This window comes from Crinia signifera, chromosome 6 (genome assembly GCF_055691185.1).
Source record: "Crinia signifera chromosome 6, ASM5569118v1, whole genome shotgun sequence".
Classification (NCBI taxonomy): Eukaryota; Metazoa; Chordata; class Amphibia; order Anura; family Myobatrachidae; genus Crinia; species Crinia signifera.
Genome location: NC_139222.1, coordinates 187,399,735 through 187,414,630, shown reverse-complemented (window position 1 = coordinate 187,414,630; position 14,896 = coordinate 187,399,735). Strand labels below are relative to the sequence as shown.

Below are 14,896 nucleotides of genomic sequence, written 5' to 3'. Positions count from 1 at the left end.
TTCCTTGAAGGCAGCATCCCTCCAGCAATTGGTGAGGGAGCCCGCTCGCAAAGATGCAATATTAGACTTAATACCAATGGAGACAGGATATCTCAGGTAAAAGTGGGTGAAAAACGCTGATCCAGTGCTCATCAAGCAGTATGGTTCAGAATGAAGACAGATACTGACTCATCCCATATAAAACAAAGGTGCTAGATTTTAGCAAGGCTGATTTTGCAGGGATGGGAAAATATGTTAGCAGTGCTTTGGCAGTGTGGTGGAACTGAGTGCAGAAGAGGTGGGAAAGATTAAAAAATGCAATACTCAAGGCAACAGAGCTTTTGTATCAAAAGGGTTAGAAAATGCACGTGGAAAAAGAATACCGTGTGCTTTACAAAAGAAGAAGCAAGTGTTGTGATTGCAAACAAAGATGGCTTTCAGTAAATATAAGCAAACACAAAAAAATCAAGACAGATGTACCTAGTTAGACAAAAGGAGGCTAAGGGGTACATTTACTAAAATGGGATGTTGCCCATAACAACCAATGAGATTTTATGTATTCTCTTCTAGAAAGTACGAAGTAAATAAGAAGTGGAATCTGATTTGTTGCTATGGGCAACATCCCATCTTCATAAAATCAAAAGCATGGGTTAGGATACTAAAATGGTTGAATGGGTAAGAGTGCATTCACAGGTCGGTAATGTTATGAGTCGAGTATACCAGGGATCTGTACTTGGACCAGTGCTATTTAATATCTTAATTGATGACATTACAAATTGTATTGAAGGTTAAGTATGCCTTTTTGTAGATGAGACAAACGTATGTAACAGGGTAGACACCTCAGGAGGGGCAGAAAAATGGGTGATCTAGGTAGTTTACCGGAATGGTCAAGAGCATGGTAATTACAATTTAGGATCCCCACCAAAAAAAAGGAATAACATACACTTGGGTCTCAAAAACCTGGTGGCTAAATATAACATTAATGGCTCTATAATGGAAACTACTGAGGAAGAGAGGGATCTAGGAGTCACTATTTCAAATGACTTACAGGCAGGTAGGCAATGTAACAAAGCAATGAGGAAGGCAAGTCAGATGCTTGGTTGCATAGGGAGAAGTATCAGCAGTAGAAAGAAAGAAGTAATAATGCCGCTGTATAGGTCATTGGTACAACCTCATCTAGTGTACTGTGTTCAGTTCTGGAGGCCATATATCCAGAAGGCTATAAATACATTAGACACGGTGTAAAAAATGGTAACTAAAATGGTAAAATGTTACGTTTTTTTATATATATATATCATTTTGTTTTTCTTCAATATTTAGTTAAGAAAAGGGGTTATATAAAAGATGGAGGAAATACTGTTCGACAGGGTGGGGTGAGACAAGACTCTCTCAAGTAACGTGTACATTAAACAATACTTTTAGGAGTAGGCTAAAATATACAAAAGAAAATATCATCAATTGCATATAGACAATAACATTGTGCTATATTATTGATAACCAATTGCTCCACAATATACACTGACCACAAGTTCTGCAAATTAAAGAGCATATTTGTTGTCTTGTAGGTATAGCAAATGGATTTGGTACCACCCCGCTTACTCCGTCCGCCAGAATATCTGCACTTAACATTGTGGGGGACCTCTTGAGAAAAGTTGGTGTAAGTATTCTAAATTTTATTCTTTAAGATTGATTAGAATTTTTTTTTTTAAATAAAGTTGCATTCGTTGTCAAGATGCTATTTTTTATTTTATCTGGTATCTTTATTATGCCTGCCCATTGTAAAGTATTTTTGCTAGTTTAGGATTTCATGGTCCTTATTCCATGGTAAAAAAAAAAAGCTTACAGCAAATCCTGTTATTACGCTTAGGGAAATGAGTATTACCAATCTTCATAGTGAACTTGCCCCAAACACAGGAGTTGCAGCCATTTGTGGACTCAATCATTATTTGGAAAAAATCTAGCCTATTTATCACAAAGACAGTTATGTAATTATATAGTAAAAAAAATAAAATACCAACTTTAATCCTGGGCGCTGACTGTAGTGATCCCCACAATTTTTTCCCTTATTCAAGGTTTTAACCGGAAATAAAAACAGAAAAAAAAGGGGCATACAATAGCGTAATATTGTTTAGAAAAAGTTACATCAATATTGCAAAATAAATAGTGCTCTGAGATGTTCAAACTCGTACCCTCTGGAGTGGTCTGCTACAGTAGGCAGACAACAGCGCTCATACAGGGGCGGTAACGTCACCGAGTCGCCATCAAGAATATCCAATTGGAATCAAATGTACATGCAAAAGAAGGTTTAAAAGCTGGTATAGTATAATACCGCTTTGTTTATTTGACACCTACAAGTAAAAACAATGGTGTAAATCATCAGCCTCTCACCGAATAGAATGGTCTACAAGATAATGCAGACAAACAGGCACAGATTGAAATTCCCAGGCGTCCCCGGAGCCCTCTATTCGATCCAGTCAGAGTCCAATGGTTGTCCACCTTCTCTCCACGGCCAACGCGTTTCTGAACCTCAGTGGTTCCTTTATCAAGGCGCCCTCTATTCGATCCAGTCAGAGTCCAATGGTTGTCCACCTTCTCTCCACGGCCAACGCGTTTCTGAACCTCAGTGGTTCCTTTATCAAGGCGCCCTCTATTCGATCCAGTCAGAGTCCAATGGTTGTCCACCTTCTCTCCACGGCCAACGCGTTTCTGAACCTCAGTGGTTCCTTTATCAAGGCGCCTTGATAAAGGAACCACTGAGGTTCAGAAACGCGTTGGCCGTGGAGAGAAGGTGGACAACCATTGGACTCTGACTGGATCGAATAGAGGGCTCCGGGGACGCCTGGGAATTTCAATCTGTGCCTGTTTGTCTGCATTATCTTGTAGACCATTCTATTCGGTGAGAGGCTGATGATTTACACCATTGTTTTTACTTGTATGTGTCAAATAAACAAAGCGGTATTATACTATACCAGCTTTTAAACCTTCTTTTGCATGTACATTTGATTCCAATTGGATATTCTTGATGGCGACTCTGTGACGTTACCGCCCCTGTATGAGCGCTGTTGTCTGCCTACTGTAGCAGACCACTCCAGAGGGTACGAGTTTGAACATCTCAGAGCACTATTTATTTTGCAATATTGATGTAACTTTTTCTAAACAATATTACGCTATTGTATGCCCCTTTTTTTTCTGTTTTTATTTCCGGTTAAAACCTTGAAAAAGGGAAACAATTGTGGGGATCACTACAGTCAGCGCCCAGGATTAAAGTTGGTATTTCTTTTTTCTACTATATGTTTACCGTGTATGAAAGGTGATTCATACGTTACCAACTAGATCCCAGGCTGCAAATATCGCGAGATTCAAATCTCAGAGAATCCATTTGTTTTAAAGTTATGTAATTACATTGTGTGAAGGCTACAGTTATAGGTGACTGGTGGACAGCTCAGCCAAGGGTTACGTTAACGAACATTCCACATGTTTTCACTTTTTCTGCAGGCTTTAGAATCCAAGCTAGCCGCATGCAGGAACTTTGCAAAGGACCAGGCCTCTCGGAAATCCTTTGTCCCTTCAAGCTTGAATAGCAGCAGTAGTAGCATATTAAACAATGGGTCAAAGTATACCTACCCGGGGCATACAACATACTTTGATAAAGGGTGAGTTTTAAAGCTAATGTATTGATTTTGTGATATACCATTTATTCTCAACCATTCTGTATGGAACAAGAAAGAGCTGAGCACTACTTCCATGAAATCACACTTGCTCCGTCACTTCCTGTTGATGCCGTTTGTCTGTAAATGTTTCACTTTAAAGGAATGCTATCATAAGTCAAAGTTGGAGATCCTATACAGTGTTCTCCATACAGCAAGACCACAGTTGCTTACTCAAAGTTCTCAAACTGTGTTGCAACATATTGGAATAACTCTTAATACTTGAAATAACACTTTTGCCTCAAATAGCTTATTGTATTCTACATTCCTAAACATTGATAACTACACCTTTTCATTGGAGGGAGGAAGATTTGGGACAAACACAGCCGCTGGCATTTTCGAGTATTAACAAATCAGGACTAGGAAGGTGGTGGGGGTTGGGGGAATAGAAAATGCAGCAGCTTTAAGAAAATAGCCATGTGCTCTCCATACAAACCAATAGACTTTATGGAGTCTACTTTATGGAAGCTATTTAAACCCTTCACTGTTGGTTTTTTTTTTTTGGGGGGGGGGGAGTGCTCCCCACAGGGCAACTTTTTTTTAGAGCACTTCCTAAAGCAAAAAAAACCCCACCGCTGAGTGTCCCGGGGCCGCTGTCCGACCCTGCCCCCGGCAGCCCGGCTGTCTACGTCGTGATATTAGGTCACGTCGCACACAGCCGGGGGGAAGAGGTGGGGCCAGGCAGCCGGAGCCGGGCATCGGCTGAAGCTTTTAGTGCTCAGCGGAGCTAAGCAGCACAGACAGCGGCAATCCCAAGAATTTTCTGGGTTTGCCAGTCTGGGCACTGGAGCATAGCCCGAAAAATTCTCGGGAGTGCCAGGGAAGGGGTTAATCAGATTTAGGGCCCCCCATACACTTATGCAATTTGGGCTGATTTTATCCGATACCAAAGGTATGGCCAAAATATTTGCAGCGGGGAACGGGGTCACATTTGATACATCACATGCAGAAGGACTGCATGCGATCCTGCTGTCCGGGAAAGTACCAGGCAGCTCAAGGGGGATCGGATGGCTATACACTGCTGCGGCTTCCCGGAGTAGTGTATGGCCACTTTTAGTTGTTCTCTATTCTCCAATAAAAAAACAGAAGAGATTTTGAATTAAGAAAGTGTTATGTACATTAAGCTTTAAACTATATAATGCAGAATTCTACATAGCCATGTGTCTGCCTTTTACCGTGATTGGAGTTCTCTTCGGGGTTTTTTTTCTTTATTTTTTTCATTGAAATTGCACATCAATAAAGGCTTAGGTGGTATAGGAAAAAAAGGTTAAAAAAATTGTCAGTAGGTTTCTTTGTTTAAGTATTTATTTTACCTTTTCTGACCTATGTACCAATACAGGTAAGTAGACATCAGGGGTATGTTTGCGGCACTTTAACTGCATCTAGATGGCTGGAATAATTTGTCTTTCTTTTCCCCCCATTAGGCAGGAAAAGGTCATTTTTCCCACGTTGTTCATGGGTAATTTAACATAGCAATAAGGCTGCATGCTGGTGTTTCCCTCTGGGTGGCATATTAATAACGCCTCTTTAGTGTGTCCTGACTAACTGCACGGGATGGCTCTCTGTAGACCTAATGCGTACAGCTTTTCTAATGGAGGACAGGGACAGTGTTTGCATTATGGCTTTTTGTATAGAGACTACTAGTCACTATGATATTGGGTGGTGGTGTGGATGATGCAGCTCCAATAGAAGCCTGGCTACGTCCAGAATTGTATTTTGCGCTAACTTGTAATTTAGAAAGGTTTGTATATATGGAAAGGATTTCTGCAGAACTGCTAATACTCCAGACTTGTTTTCTGTGATGCTCCCAAATGTTGGATTGTGTGGCCATTTTGTCTTGGGAGTGGATGTCTTTCCATTGAGCATAGTACCCTCATCCTGGGAATTAGATTTTTTTTTCTTCTGTCAGTGTTAAATAGACACTGAGTCTGAACCTCCCAATATGCAAAATACATTTTTTTATACCATGGTAGAGATGTATCACACAATGTAGAGAGGTTGCCCATAGCAACCAATCAGTTGTGGTGTATACTTATCAAGTACAGTCTGTAGTAAAATGATCAGTAGAAGACGATTGGTTGCTTTGGGCAACTTGTACATTTCTCCAGTCTTTGATCTGCTTGATGCATATGCCCCAATAAGAAAGTTTATATGCCCATGTGAGCTGCCTAGCTGTGCCTTCCTTCTCTTTTGTCAGTCAAAGGCTAAGTAGGGTCCCTATCAATGTGCCTCAGTTGGTTTGCAGTCAGTCTTACAACAACCCTTCCATGCAGGGAATTACCATTTATGTGGTTCTGAAGGAGTATATAGACTGGTCAGCTACCTTGTTATGAGGTTTCATTTGGTCTTAATCTGAATCTACCAGAGTTTATAAATGGTTGATTAATAAATAACATCTAGTAAACCGATGAAAGCTGTTTTTAGAATGTTGAAAGTCAACAAATGATATGACAAGTTCTGGTTGGGAAACCTTCAGATAGAAGTGTAGGGCATCCATCAACATCTGAAAAGTCCAGTATCATTCTTACTGGCTGTCATCTGTCAGATCAGACTTAGGTCTACAGTCATTAGGTTGCCCCAAGGTCGACATAACTTAAGGTCGACATGGGTTTAGGTCAACAGTCATTAGGTCGACATGAGTTTTTCACTTTTTTTTTGTGCCGACAGGCGGTATTTCATGCCCTACCATCCACTAGGGCGTGGTGGGAGAATAATATAGTGTGCTGAGCGCAGCGAGGCACCGTGCCCGAAGCATAGCGAGCGGCTGCGGTGCATCTCCAACTGTGTCCATGTCGACTGTCGACATTCGGCTAAAAAAAGTGAAAAACTCATGTCGACCTAATGACTGTCGACCTTGACCCATGTCGACCTTTAACCCTGTCGACCTTCCGGGGTCGACCTAATGACTGTAGACCTAAGTCTGTTCTGACAGATGTACCGCTTCCCTGTGTCCTAGTGTGAGATGACCTATAATCATCATCATGGACTTTTTGCACCTTAGAAGTTCCTGAAACATTACATATTTTGCATGTGACTGTATTTTGACATGCATTCATGGATAGATGCACACACACACACACACACACACACACACACACACACACACACACACACACACACACACACTATACGTGATATCCGCACATCTACTAAAGAATTAAAATGCATTGTCAGTTTGACAAGATCAGCAAACAACTTGCTTTAGTACAGGGTTGAAGTGAGGGAGTCCGTATCCCCTATGTACATGCCACGTCTGCTGTGAATTCTACAGGAGGTTTGCCAAAAGGCTTGAGGTCTTGTTACACAAGCTAGTATGTATTAAGCAGAAGTCACATGATGAGCAATGTGTTTACTGTAGAGACTTTGTAAAGTAGCACATGCTCTCCTTGCATGCTAAAAATATGTCCTGGTCCCTGGGGTATGGAAACCATTATATGTATGTAGAATGTGATCTTCAGTGGTCTCCAGGTTCCCATTCAAAACTACTTGAACCTGTACTAAATGTTTTAGAAATACAAAATGAAAATAAATGTTACTTACAAGCAAGTCCCACTTTCCTCTTCATGATGAGGAATCATTGTTCTGCCATTTTCCTGTTGAGTAACCTCCATTCTGTGTGTGGCTTATGGGCGGTTAGTGTCTATTAGCGAGGGTGACATTCTATAGCAATGCCATCAATCTTATGCTATGAAATACTGGAGACATCTTCTCATCACTGACTGAGTATTGAGAGATGTTTGTGTGAAACCCTAGCCATGGGATGCTGTGAGGTAAACTGTTATGGACAAGAAAGAGCTCCGACATGATGGAGTTTATGCATCAGAGAAATTGCACATATAAGTGACATTATTGTACAGAATAAAGACAACTTATTTTTCATCATGCTCCCAGTAACATCTCATCTCTATTGCTAGAATTACTCGCTGGTGAGGTAGGGGAATATATTTAGTAACACATGATCACACCACTAGACCTATTAATAATTAAAAGCCTTTCTTAAGTTACAACTACCTGCAAGTAGCTGAAAACCGTGCATGCATATGGGACTAGTGCCGATGTAAAATAAGGATTGTATGTTTTTCTAACAAAATACCTCAGTTGGTTGTTTGAGGTTTCACAGCTGCTGCAGTTCATTCTCTCTCTCTGCTGGATTTGCGTGCTTGTATCTAATAACGGGATCGGCAATTATTAATATCAGCAGTTTTCCAGCTGTTTGTTATCACCTGATATGCATCAGCAGCTTTGCATTGGGCCCCCCACTAAATTCTAGTATTTGCAACAGTGGCACCTACAGGTTGTAACGGTTACCCCTAAACTGCAAAGAACCTTATAGCTAGATAATCCCTAATAAAGCTGTACGTGTCGATAGCGTAAACTGCCAAATTCCTTAACATTCTGTATACTACAATATTATAGGTTTACTTGTGTGTGTGTGTGTGTGTGTGTGTATATATAATATAATGATCTGGGCATATATGTGGCATTGTCATCGGAGTGTTCAGCATGGGTGAAGCATGGGGAAAGCTGTATAACGGTGACTGGTGCTCTCTATTCACATTTGGGCCAGTGAATAAATGTTGCCCCTATATTCCCCTCTCCCATATGTATGTATACAGTTGATTATTACAGAACAGCAGCTACATTGGCAACGGGACAGCCCTTTACCTGTACTGCACCATATCCATTTAACACCAGAGCCATAAACGGAGCATGCTCTACATTTTAGAAAAGGGTATGTCTGTCTTCATTTATTTGTCTGTAAAAGCTGATTATATTATACCTGGCAGCGCAATTGTGTTAAAATCCCCTGAGACCACATCAATGTCAAATGTACAGTTTCCTAGACAGTAGCTATAAGTAGTAGAAGAGCAGCATGTGTAGAGTGTAAGCTTTTCACCAACTGTCCAGTTTGCTGTTGAGCTTGGAGTATTATTTTTTTTACCTTACTGTTTGCAAACTATGGACGTTGGTCTCCTTCTGGCAGCCGCGTTGTTCTGCAGTTCTAGTAATAGGATTATCAAGTTTAAACAAGGCCTGAGAATTCAGACATCAGAGTGCTTGCAATGTGACCATGCTGTAACATAAGGGATTATAAATCCATCAGAAGTTAGTAACACAACCTTAGTTATACATGTGACAGCTGGCTGTGTGCTTAGAAGCACAGGTGGGGACAGACTATATTGCTTGTTTTATCCCCTTAAGCATTGCATAATTGTATTAAGTAAATTGGTGTCTTGTTCAGGCCCAGGAAATGGCTAACAAAAGGGGAAGCTTTAAAGACTGTGTGAAACCTTTCCAAGTACAAGCAAATTCGAAAGCAAATGACACCCACACATGCGCGCAAACACACCCCACCTTTCCAGGGTCCTAGCATTAAGAAATCAATATACTGTAATGTCTAGTTGCAAGTAAGAGTACAGTTACCGTTAATGTTTTGGCTACCATCTTGGCTCCTGCATGTGTGCTAGTTGATGCGGCATATTTGGCAAAGGCATTGTTCAGTCTGTTAATAATCTGTAGCTATTAATGTCAGGATGTAATTGTGGTGCACAATAGCAATATTTCTCTGTTTTTTTATTCTTGGTGACTGAATAATATGTACAGTATAGGTTCCAAGGTAGTTCTCCGCTGTAAACGTTACTAATATACCAGACGTCTGGCGTGTTTATAAGTACAGTTTATCACAATTCCTTATTCCTATTCCCTTCCAACTAATTCCTGGAACTATTTTCAAAAAGTAATTTGGATAAATAATTTTACAGAAAGCTAATTCTGGTTCTTTACCGTGTAGATATTAGTAATTCATTACGTAAAAATGGATGTATCCCAAAATGCGTTAGTGCAATCACTTGATTCTAGTGCATTAATGGGACATTGGGGTAAGTGTATGAAACCGTGATAAGAGTGGAGAAGTCTGCCTGTGGTGAGGTTGCCCATTGCAACCTATCGGCTGCTCTGTATAATCTTATACTATGCAAATTATAATACTGATTGGTTGTCATGGGCGACTTCTCCACTTATCAATGCTTCATATACTTACCCCCAAGTCTCCTGATGTATAGATGTGTCCTCACAGTATTACCTCCAGTAGCATGAAGTCTGTGTGACCCAGCCGTGCAGAACCTTTTTTTTCACATTGTGAATGTGTGTCTTAAGGCCCCCAAACACTATGCGATTTGGTCCCGATTTCATCCGATTCAGTTGGATCGGGCAGTGAATTTGGGTCAAATCGCATGTCCAGACACCCGGTCCGACCCGATGCTACACTGGACCCTGCGGCGAGCGGGAGAATAGAAAAAATCCTATTCAAAAGACTGGGCGGCCGCTGATTGGCTGAGAGCTCAGCCAATCAGCAGCCACCCAGTCTTTTTAATAGGATTTTCTTTCTATGCACCCGCTACTGACCCGCCCCCTCCGGACCCTGCTCTCCTGCTGCTCCCTGGGTTTACATGTGATAAATCGAGCCGATTTTTCACATGTAAAAAATGGCACATAAAGTGCCAAATCTTTTCAAGCTCTCCCGGGGAGCTGCCGAGGGAGCTCGGGGGAAGTCGGGGCCGGCTTGTCCTTGGGGGGAAGTCGGGGCCGGCTTGTCCTTGGGGGGAAGTCGGGGCCGGCTTGTCCTTGGGGGGAAGTCGGGGCCGGCTTGTCCTTGGGGGGAAGTCGGGGCCGGCTTGTCCTTGGGGGGAAGTCGGGGCCGGCTTGTCCTTGGGGGGAAGTCGGGGCCGGCTTGTCCTTGGGGGGAAGTCGGGGCCGGCTTGTCCTTGGGGGGAAGTCGGGGCCGGCTTGTCCTTGGGGGGAAGTCGGGGCCGGCTTGTCCTTGGGGGGAAGTCGGGGCCGGCTTGTCCTTGGGGGGAAGTCGGGGCCGGCTTGTCCTTGGGGGGAAGTCGGGGCCGGCTTGTCCTTGGGGGAAGTCGACCAAATGTATGGGGGCCTGTAGTCTGTGGTACAGGATAAGTGGTGATTTTCTGCATCTGTGGAGCAAATAAGATGCAGATTGAGAAAATTTTGAGGCTAGGTATGCGAGGACTGGTCTGTTGCTGCCTACATTATAGGCTTATGCTCTACATCTGGTAATGAAGCAGTAGTAGGGTGATAACCGAGGGTCTGGTATACTAATTCCCTGTACTCTGTGGTGTCTAACCATACACACCGTTCTGTAACTTCATTCTAACAGCGCACCCCCTCCCTTTCTGTGTTCAGATCAGGCTGCTACTGCCCCCAGGCTGCACTGATGTAGTATATCCTCCACCTTCCCCTCCTTTGTCATCACTGCTCAATTGACATCATTGGCTGAGTGTGAATGGCCATTTATACTGTGCATTCTTGTGCTGTCCTACAGTACTTTTGTTTCTTCGATTGATTGTATAGATCTGTAAGTATGTACTATGCGCAGATAGCTCTGTTTTATGGAGAAACCACAGCTGTTATTTTGGTGGTGATGATTATAATGCAGGCTGGTTTTTGCCGGGTGCCGGACGGGGTCCCGACAGTTGGGATCCCAACAGTCATTTACCCGGCGTCGGGATCCCCTGACCTAAGACATTGATGAGCAGCCACTAAGTGCTACTTGTACTTTCACAAACCACATAATTGATGATTTTCTACTTGAGAAGAACTTTACTCCACAAAACAAGTGGAGTATACAAAGTTACTATTGTATTGGTTTATATGATCCACGGCCTCCAACGACCCAAGCTGGTATCTTATGCGTTGGTTCCTCTTGTTTGTTTCAGACCAGCACAATGTTTGCCAACACCCCGGCCATGGTACCAGCATCATACGCATGCAGTATGTACTATATCAGAGAGGGGCATTGACCATACATTTCAAGCCCTTGCAGAGCTGCAAACCGCAGCTCTCTAGTTCTGATCAGTCCTGTAATCCGTGCTAGAGTCTTACAACAATGTAAATATACACTCTATTGGTGTAAGTGTGTGCATGATGTGCTATTGGCCCAGATATTCTGTACAAATACAGCCATTTTGTGTTTACTAGACTCTACTTTGTTTATAATTTTTTCTTTATTTGGAAAGCTCTGGGCTTATTTACTAAAATGTCTACTTTGGTTGCTGTCTGTTACTGGACATTTATGGCCATTTTTCTACGTTCTGAAATAAGCTCCCTTGTGTGTGTTCTGCTGGTGCAGCCAGACTAAGCATACACCTCGCAATAACAGACCAATAAGCTGACATCACAGCACATGTGATCCCAAAAATACCGCCATAGAAAGTAGCTTCATTGAACCATTTAAAGGACATGTTTATAAATGTATATGGAAGGTGGCCATAAATCCTTTCCATTTATAAATCCTTGACATTATTATTTGTATATTGCTGTTTTATTGAAACCATTGTAAAGTAAAATGAAATTGTATATTTTTGTTGGTCCTACTTCTTTCTACAGTTGTGTCCACCATACACCTAGCCCCAATAAGCAATGCAGAGCCAGACGCCTGGCACGAATGACTTGGCTTGTGCTGAGCATCGTTATTGCCCAAATTTGTGTTTTAGTCATAATGTTTTGCAACAAAACCATTTCACAAGATGGCTCTGATTTTCATTTGATCTAGAACACAATTTAGGGTGGTCGCACACATATACACAAGAGTCACATATCACATTAATAACGAAGATGCAAATTGAGGTAAATATAAGGACCTGGCGCACCAAAGGCAACTGTTTGCCTTGACTGTGATCGCCAATAACGATGAGCACACACCTGTACATATAGTTCCACTTAATACATTGGCATGGTTGTGGGTGGAAAGATTGCTTATCCCCAACTTCTATCAATTTATTGTCATCTTTGAATTTTATTCCAGAATATTCTATTGTTCTAAAATTAGTAATATTATGTTTTTGTGTCTGCAGGGCAGTGAACGGTTACGACCCCCCAGGTATTTTAGGATCAAGACCTCCGTCCCCGCCTGGCATGCTCCCTCTCAGTGTATGAGCATTGGAGACCGAGGACAGACTCTAAACTTTATTCTTCAGGGTTTCTCTGCGAAACATTACAAAAGAACAAAACACGCTTCACTTTAACCTGTTCACTGCCTGGGATGGGATGCCACAGCAGACCCCTGATACAGGAAAGGGGTTATATTATATTAACTTCAGCTGGAAATGAGGCTACGCAATATACTCTCTGCTGCCACCGCCACTTTGGATGCTTCGTAACACCGCTTCTAAGATTTTCCTCCTCTTGTGTCCTGGTGTTCTGTAGTGCTGTGGCATCACCTAGGTACATAACTTTGGAAGACGCCTTGTTTTTTTTGACGCAGCAGGTGACGAACTTGGACATTTTAATAAGGCCACCCACCTGCTAAGGATGCACCACGCTGGGATTCCTAGCCCGAAGATTCTCCTTTTTCCTCTAATCTATTTTACAGGGTTGCAGCTGAGCTTGCATCAATCAAAATGTTTTTATTTTCTTGGTTCCCTTTTCCCTCCTCACCGCCTTTTTAAACTAAGTAGTGTTGACAATGTAACTTCTGCTGTGTCAACAAGGCTGTGGTACATTGTGAAACGTAAAAGCGATATGTTTGTGTTACAATCCCGAAACTCACTTGTTGTTCAGTACCTCAATTCCTGTGGACGCCCCCTTTTGTAAAAAACAGAAATCCTCTCTACATGTAAAGAAACAGAATACACAACAGTAGTCCTAAGTTGTACAGAGATATTTCACATGATTTTTACCTGTTCACTTAAAAGAGAAAACATACCATTATATTTACCCAGTGCCATTGAGCTGAGCACTGATATTTTATCGACGGGTACATGGTATTGATGACCATGGAGGCAGCCATTTTGTTTGCTTATCCAGTATCTTAAAGAATGCAGCCAAATCTGTTCAATGGGAATCGGTGACATTGGGCACTTTATGGGCAAATATTCATGAAATGCTAGTTCCTAGAGAATCCATTGTCTGCATTCGCAATAATATTGGTTTATCCCCCCAAATTACTTTTCCATTTTATGTCTGTGCCAGTCGCATTCAAATCCTTGCATACATTTAATTGACTAGAACCTTTGTAACATTACCAAGTGGTGTGTTTTTTTTTAAACCAGATTCCAAGAGCAATGATTTGCTAAACCATTGTCCATGCAGTCTATCCACCTAAGAGCTCAGGCTGCTAAAAGCTGATTGGTTGTTTTTATTTACAGCACATCACTACTCGTTGCATAATTTTACAAAGGCCTCTAATCTCTGTTGGCTTCTATAGTATCCTGCAAGGGGTAGCAGGGTGCTCGCACTTCTAGTTACCATGACAACTGGCTACAGAGTGAAGCAGACAGTTTCAGCTGTCTGCTTAAACATGCTATAATAGGCAATGAGCACTTTTAGGGGGAAAGCCCACCCCCACTTATTTGAAAGGGGCCTCGGTTTAACATATGGATTCTTTTCTCAATTAAAAGCCACTGCTGAGTGTTTTTCTCTCACTACGTAGTAACATGAAATGGTTATGTATATTATTTAAAAGCACACTTAATTTTAACTTCCCCAGACTACCCTCCACCCATATTCTGAAAAAAAAAAAAGATTATATACCCCATCCCTCTCCTTACCAATGTTCTTATTGTTAAAGTTGTGATATGACTGTTTACATTTTTTTTTCCTGTTTGTTTTTATTGTATATAAATTTGTAAACATAATATTTTTTTGCCTAAGATATTTGTACATAACTTGGGCTATGTAGCTATATATTTATTGAAGATTCTATAAGGCATGTTTAAAAGAAGGGCAAGGTGTTTCACAGCTGTTACAAAGTGAAAATAAGTATCAAACTGTCTAACCACAATGGTTTGCAGCTGTCTGTTTGAAACGGTGGCAATTTTAGAAAGGAATAAAAACCAATGTAAAAAAAAACAACTCTTCTTTCTAGTTCTTGTAGGTTTCTGTAATACATTCATCTTCCAGTAAAAGATTTATAAACGGTCTTCCCTGTCGTTGTCTAGGGTCCTGGTGCCTGTACAATGCAATTTATGGGCGCTAGGCCCTGTACATGCACATACCCCCTGCTTCTATGGACTGCATTAGCTGCAGCTCATAGAAGCCTGATAGGGCTGGTAAGGCAGGAAGCCAGTTCTCTTCATATTGCAGCTGGGACTGTCCGTCCCAGAAGGAGAAACCGCCTCTCAGTGAGACTGAAGTTCCTGCCAGTCACAATGAGCTAGTGCAATCTAATGGACTGCATCTGACTCACAAAC

The 14,896-nt window shown here is 41.8% G+C and overlaps 1 protein-coding gene across 4 annotated transcripts in view; it reads left to right on the top strand.

Annotated features, from left to right (window-relative positions):
- The window catches only part of NDEL1 (nudE neurodevelopment protein 1 like 1), a 49,580-nt gene extending 35,017 nt beyond the window's left edge, over positions 1–14,563 (top strand). Inside the window, exons 7-10 of one of the 4 annotated variants that reach the window (XM_083148423.1) lie at positions 1,545–1,636; positions 3,475–3,632; positions 5,111–5,145; positions 12,560–14,563. In XM_083148423.1, the coding sequence (XP_083004549.1) occupies positions 1,545–1,636; positions 3,475–3,632; positions 5,111–5,145; positions 12,560–12,567 (293 nt within the window). In that variant the 3' untranslated portion in view covers positions 12,568–14,563. Of the gene's footprint in view, positions 1–1,544; positions 1,637–3,474; positions 3,633–5,110; positions 5,146–8,302; positions 8,499–12,559 lie in introns of those variants that run through there. The other 3 variants (XM_083148424.1, XM_083148421.1, XM_083148422.1) reach the window with 3 other exon arrangements.
- The last annotated feature ends 333 nt before the right edge of the window (positions 14,564–14,896 follow it).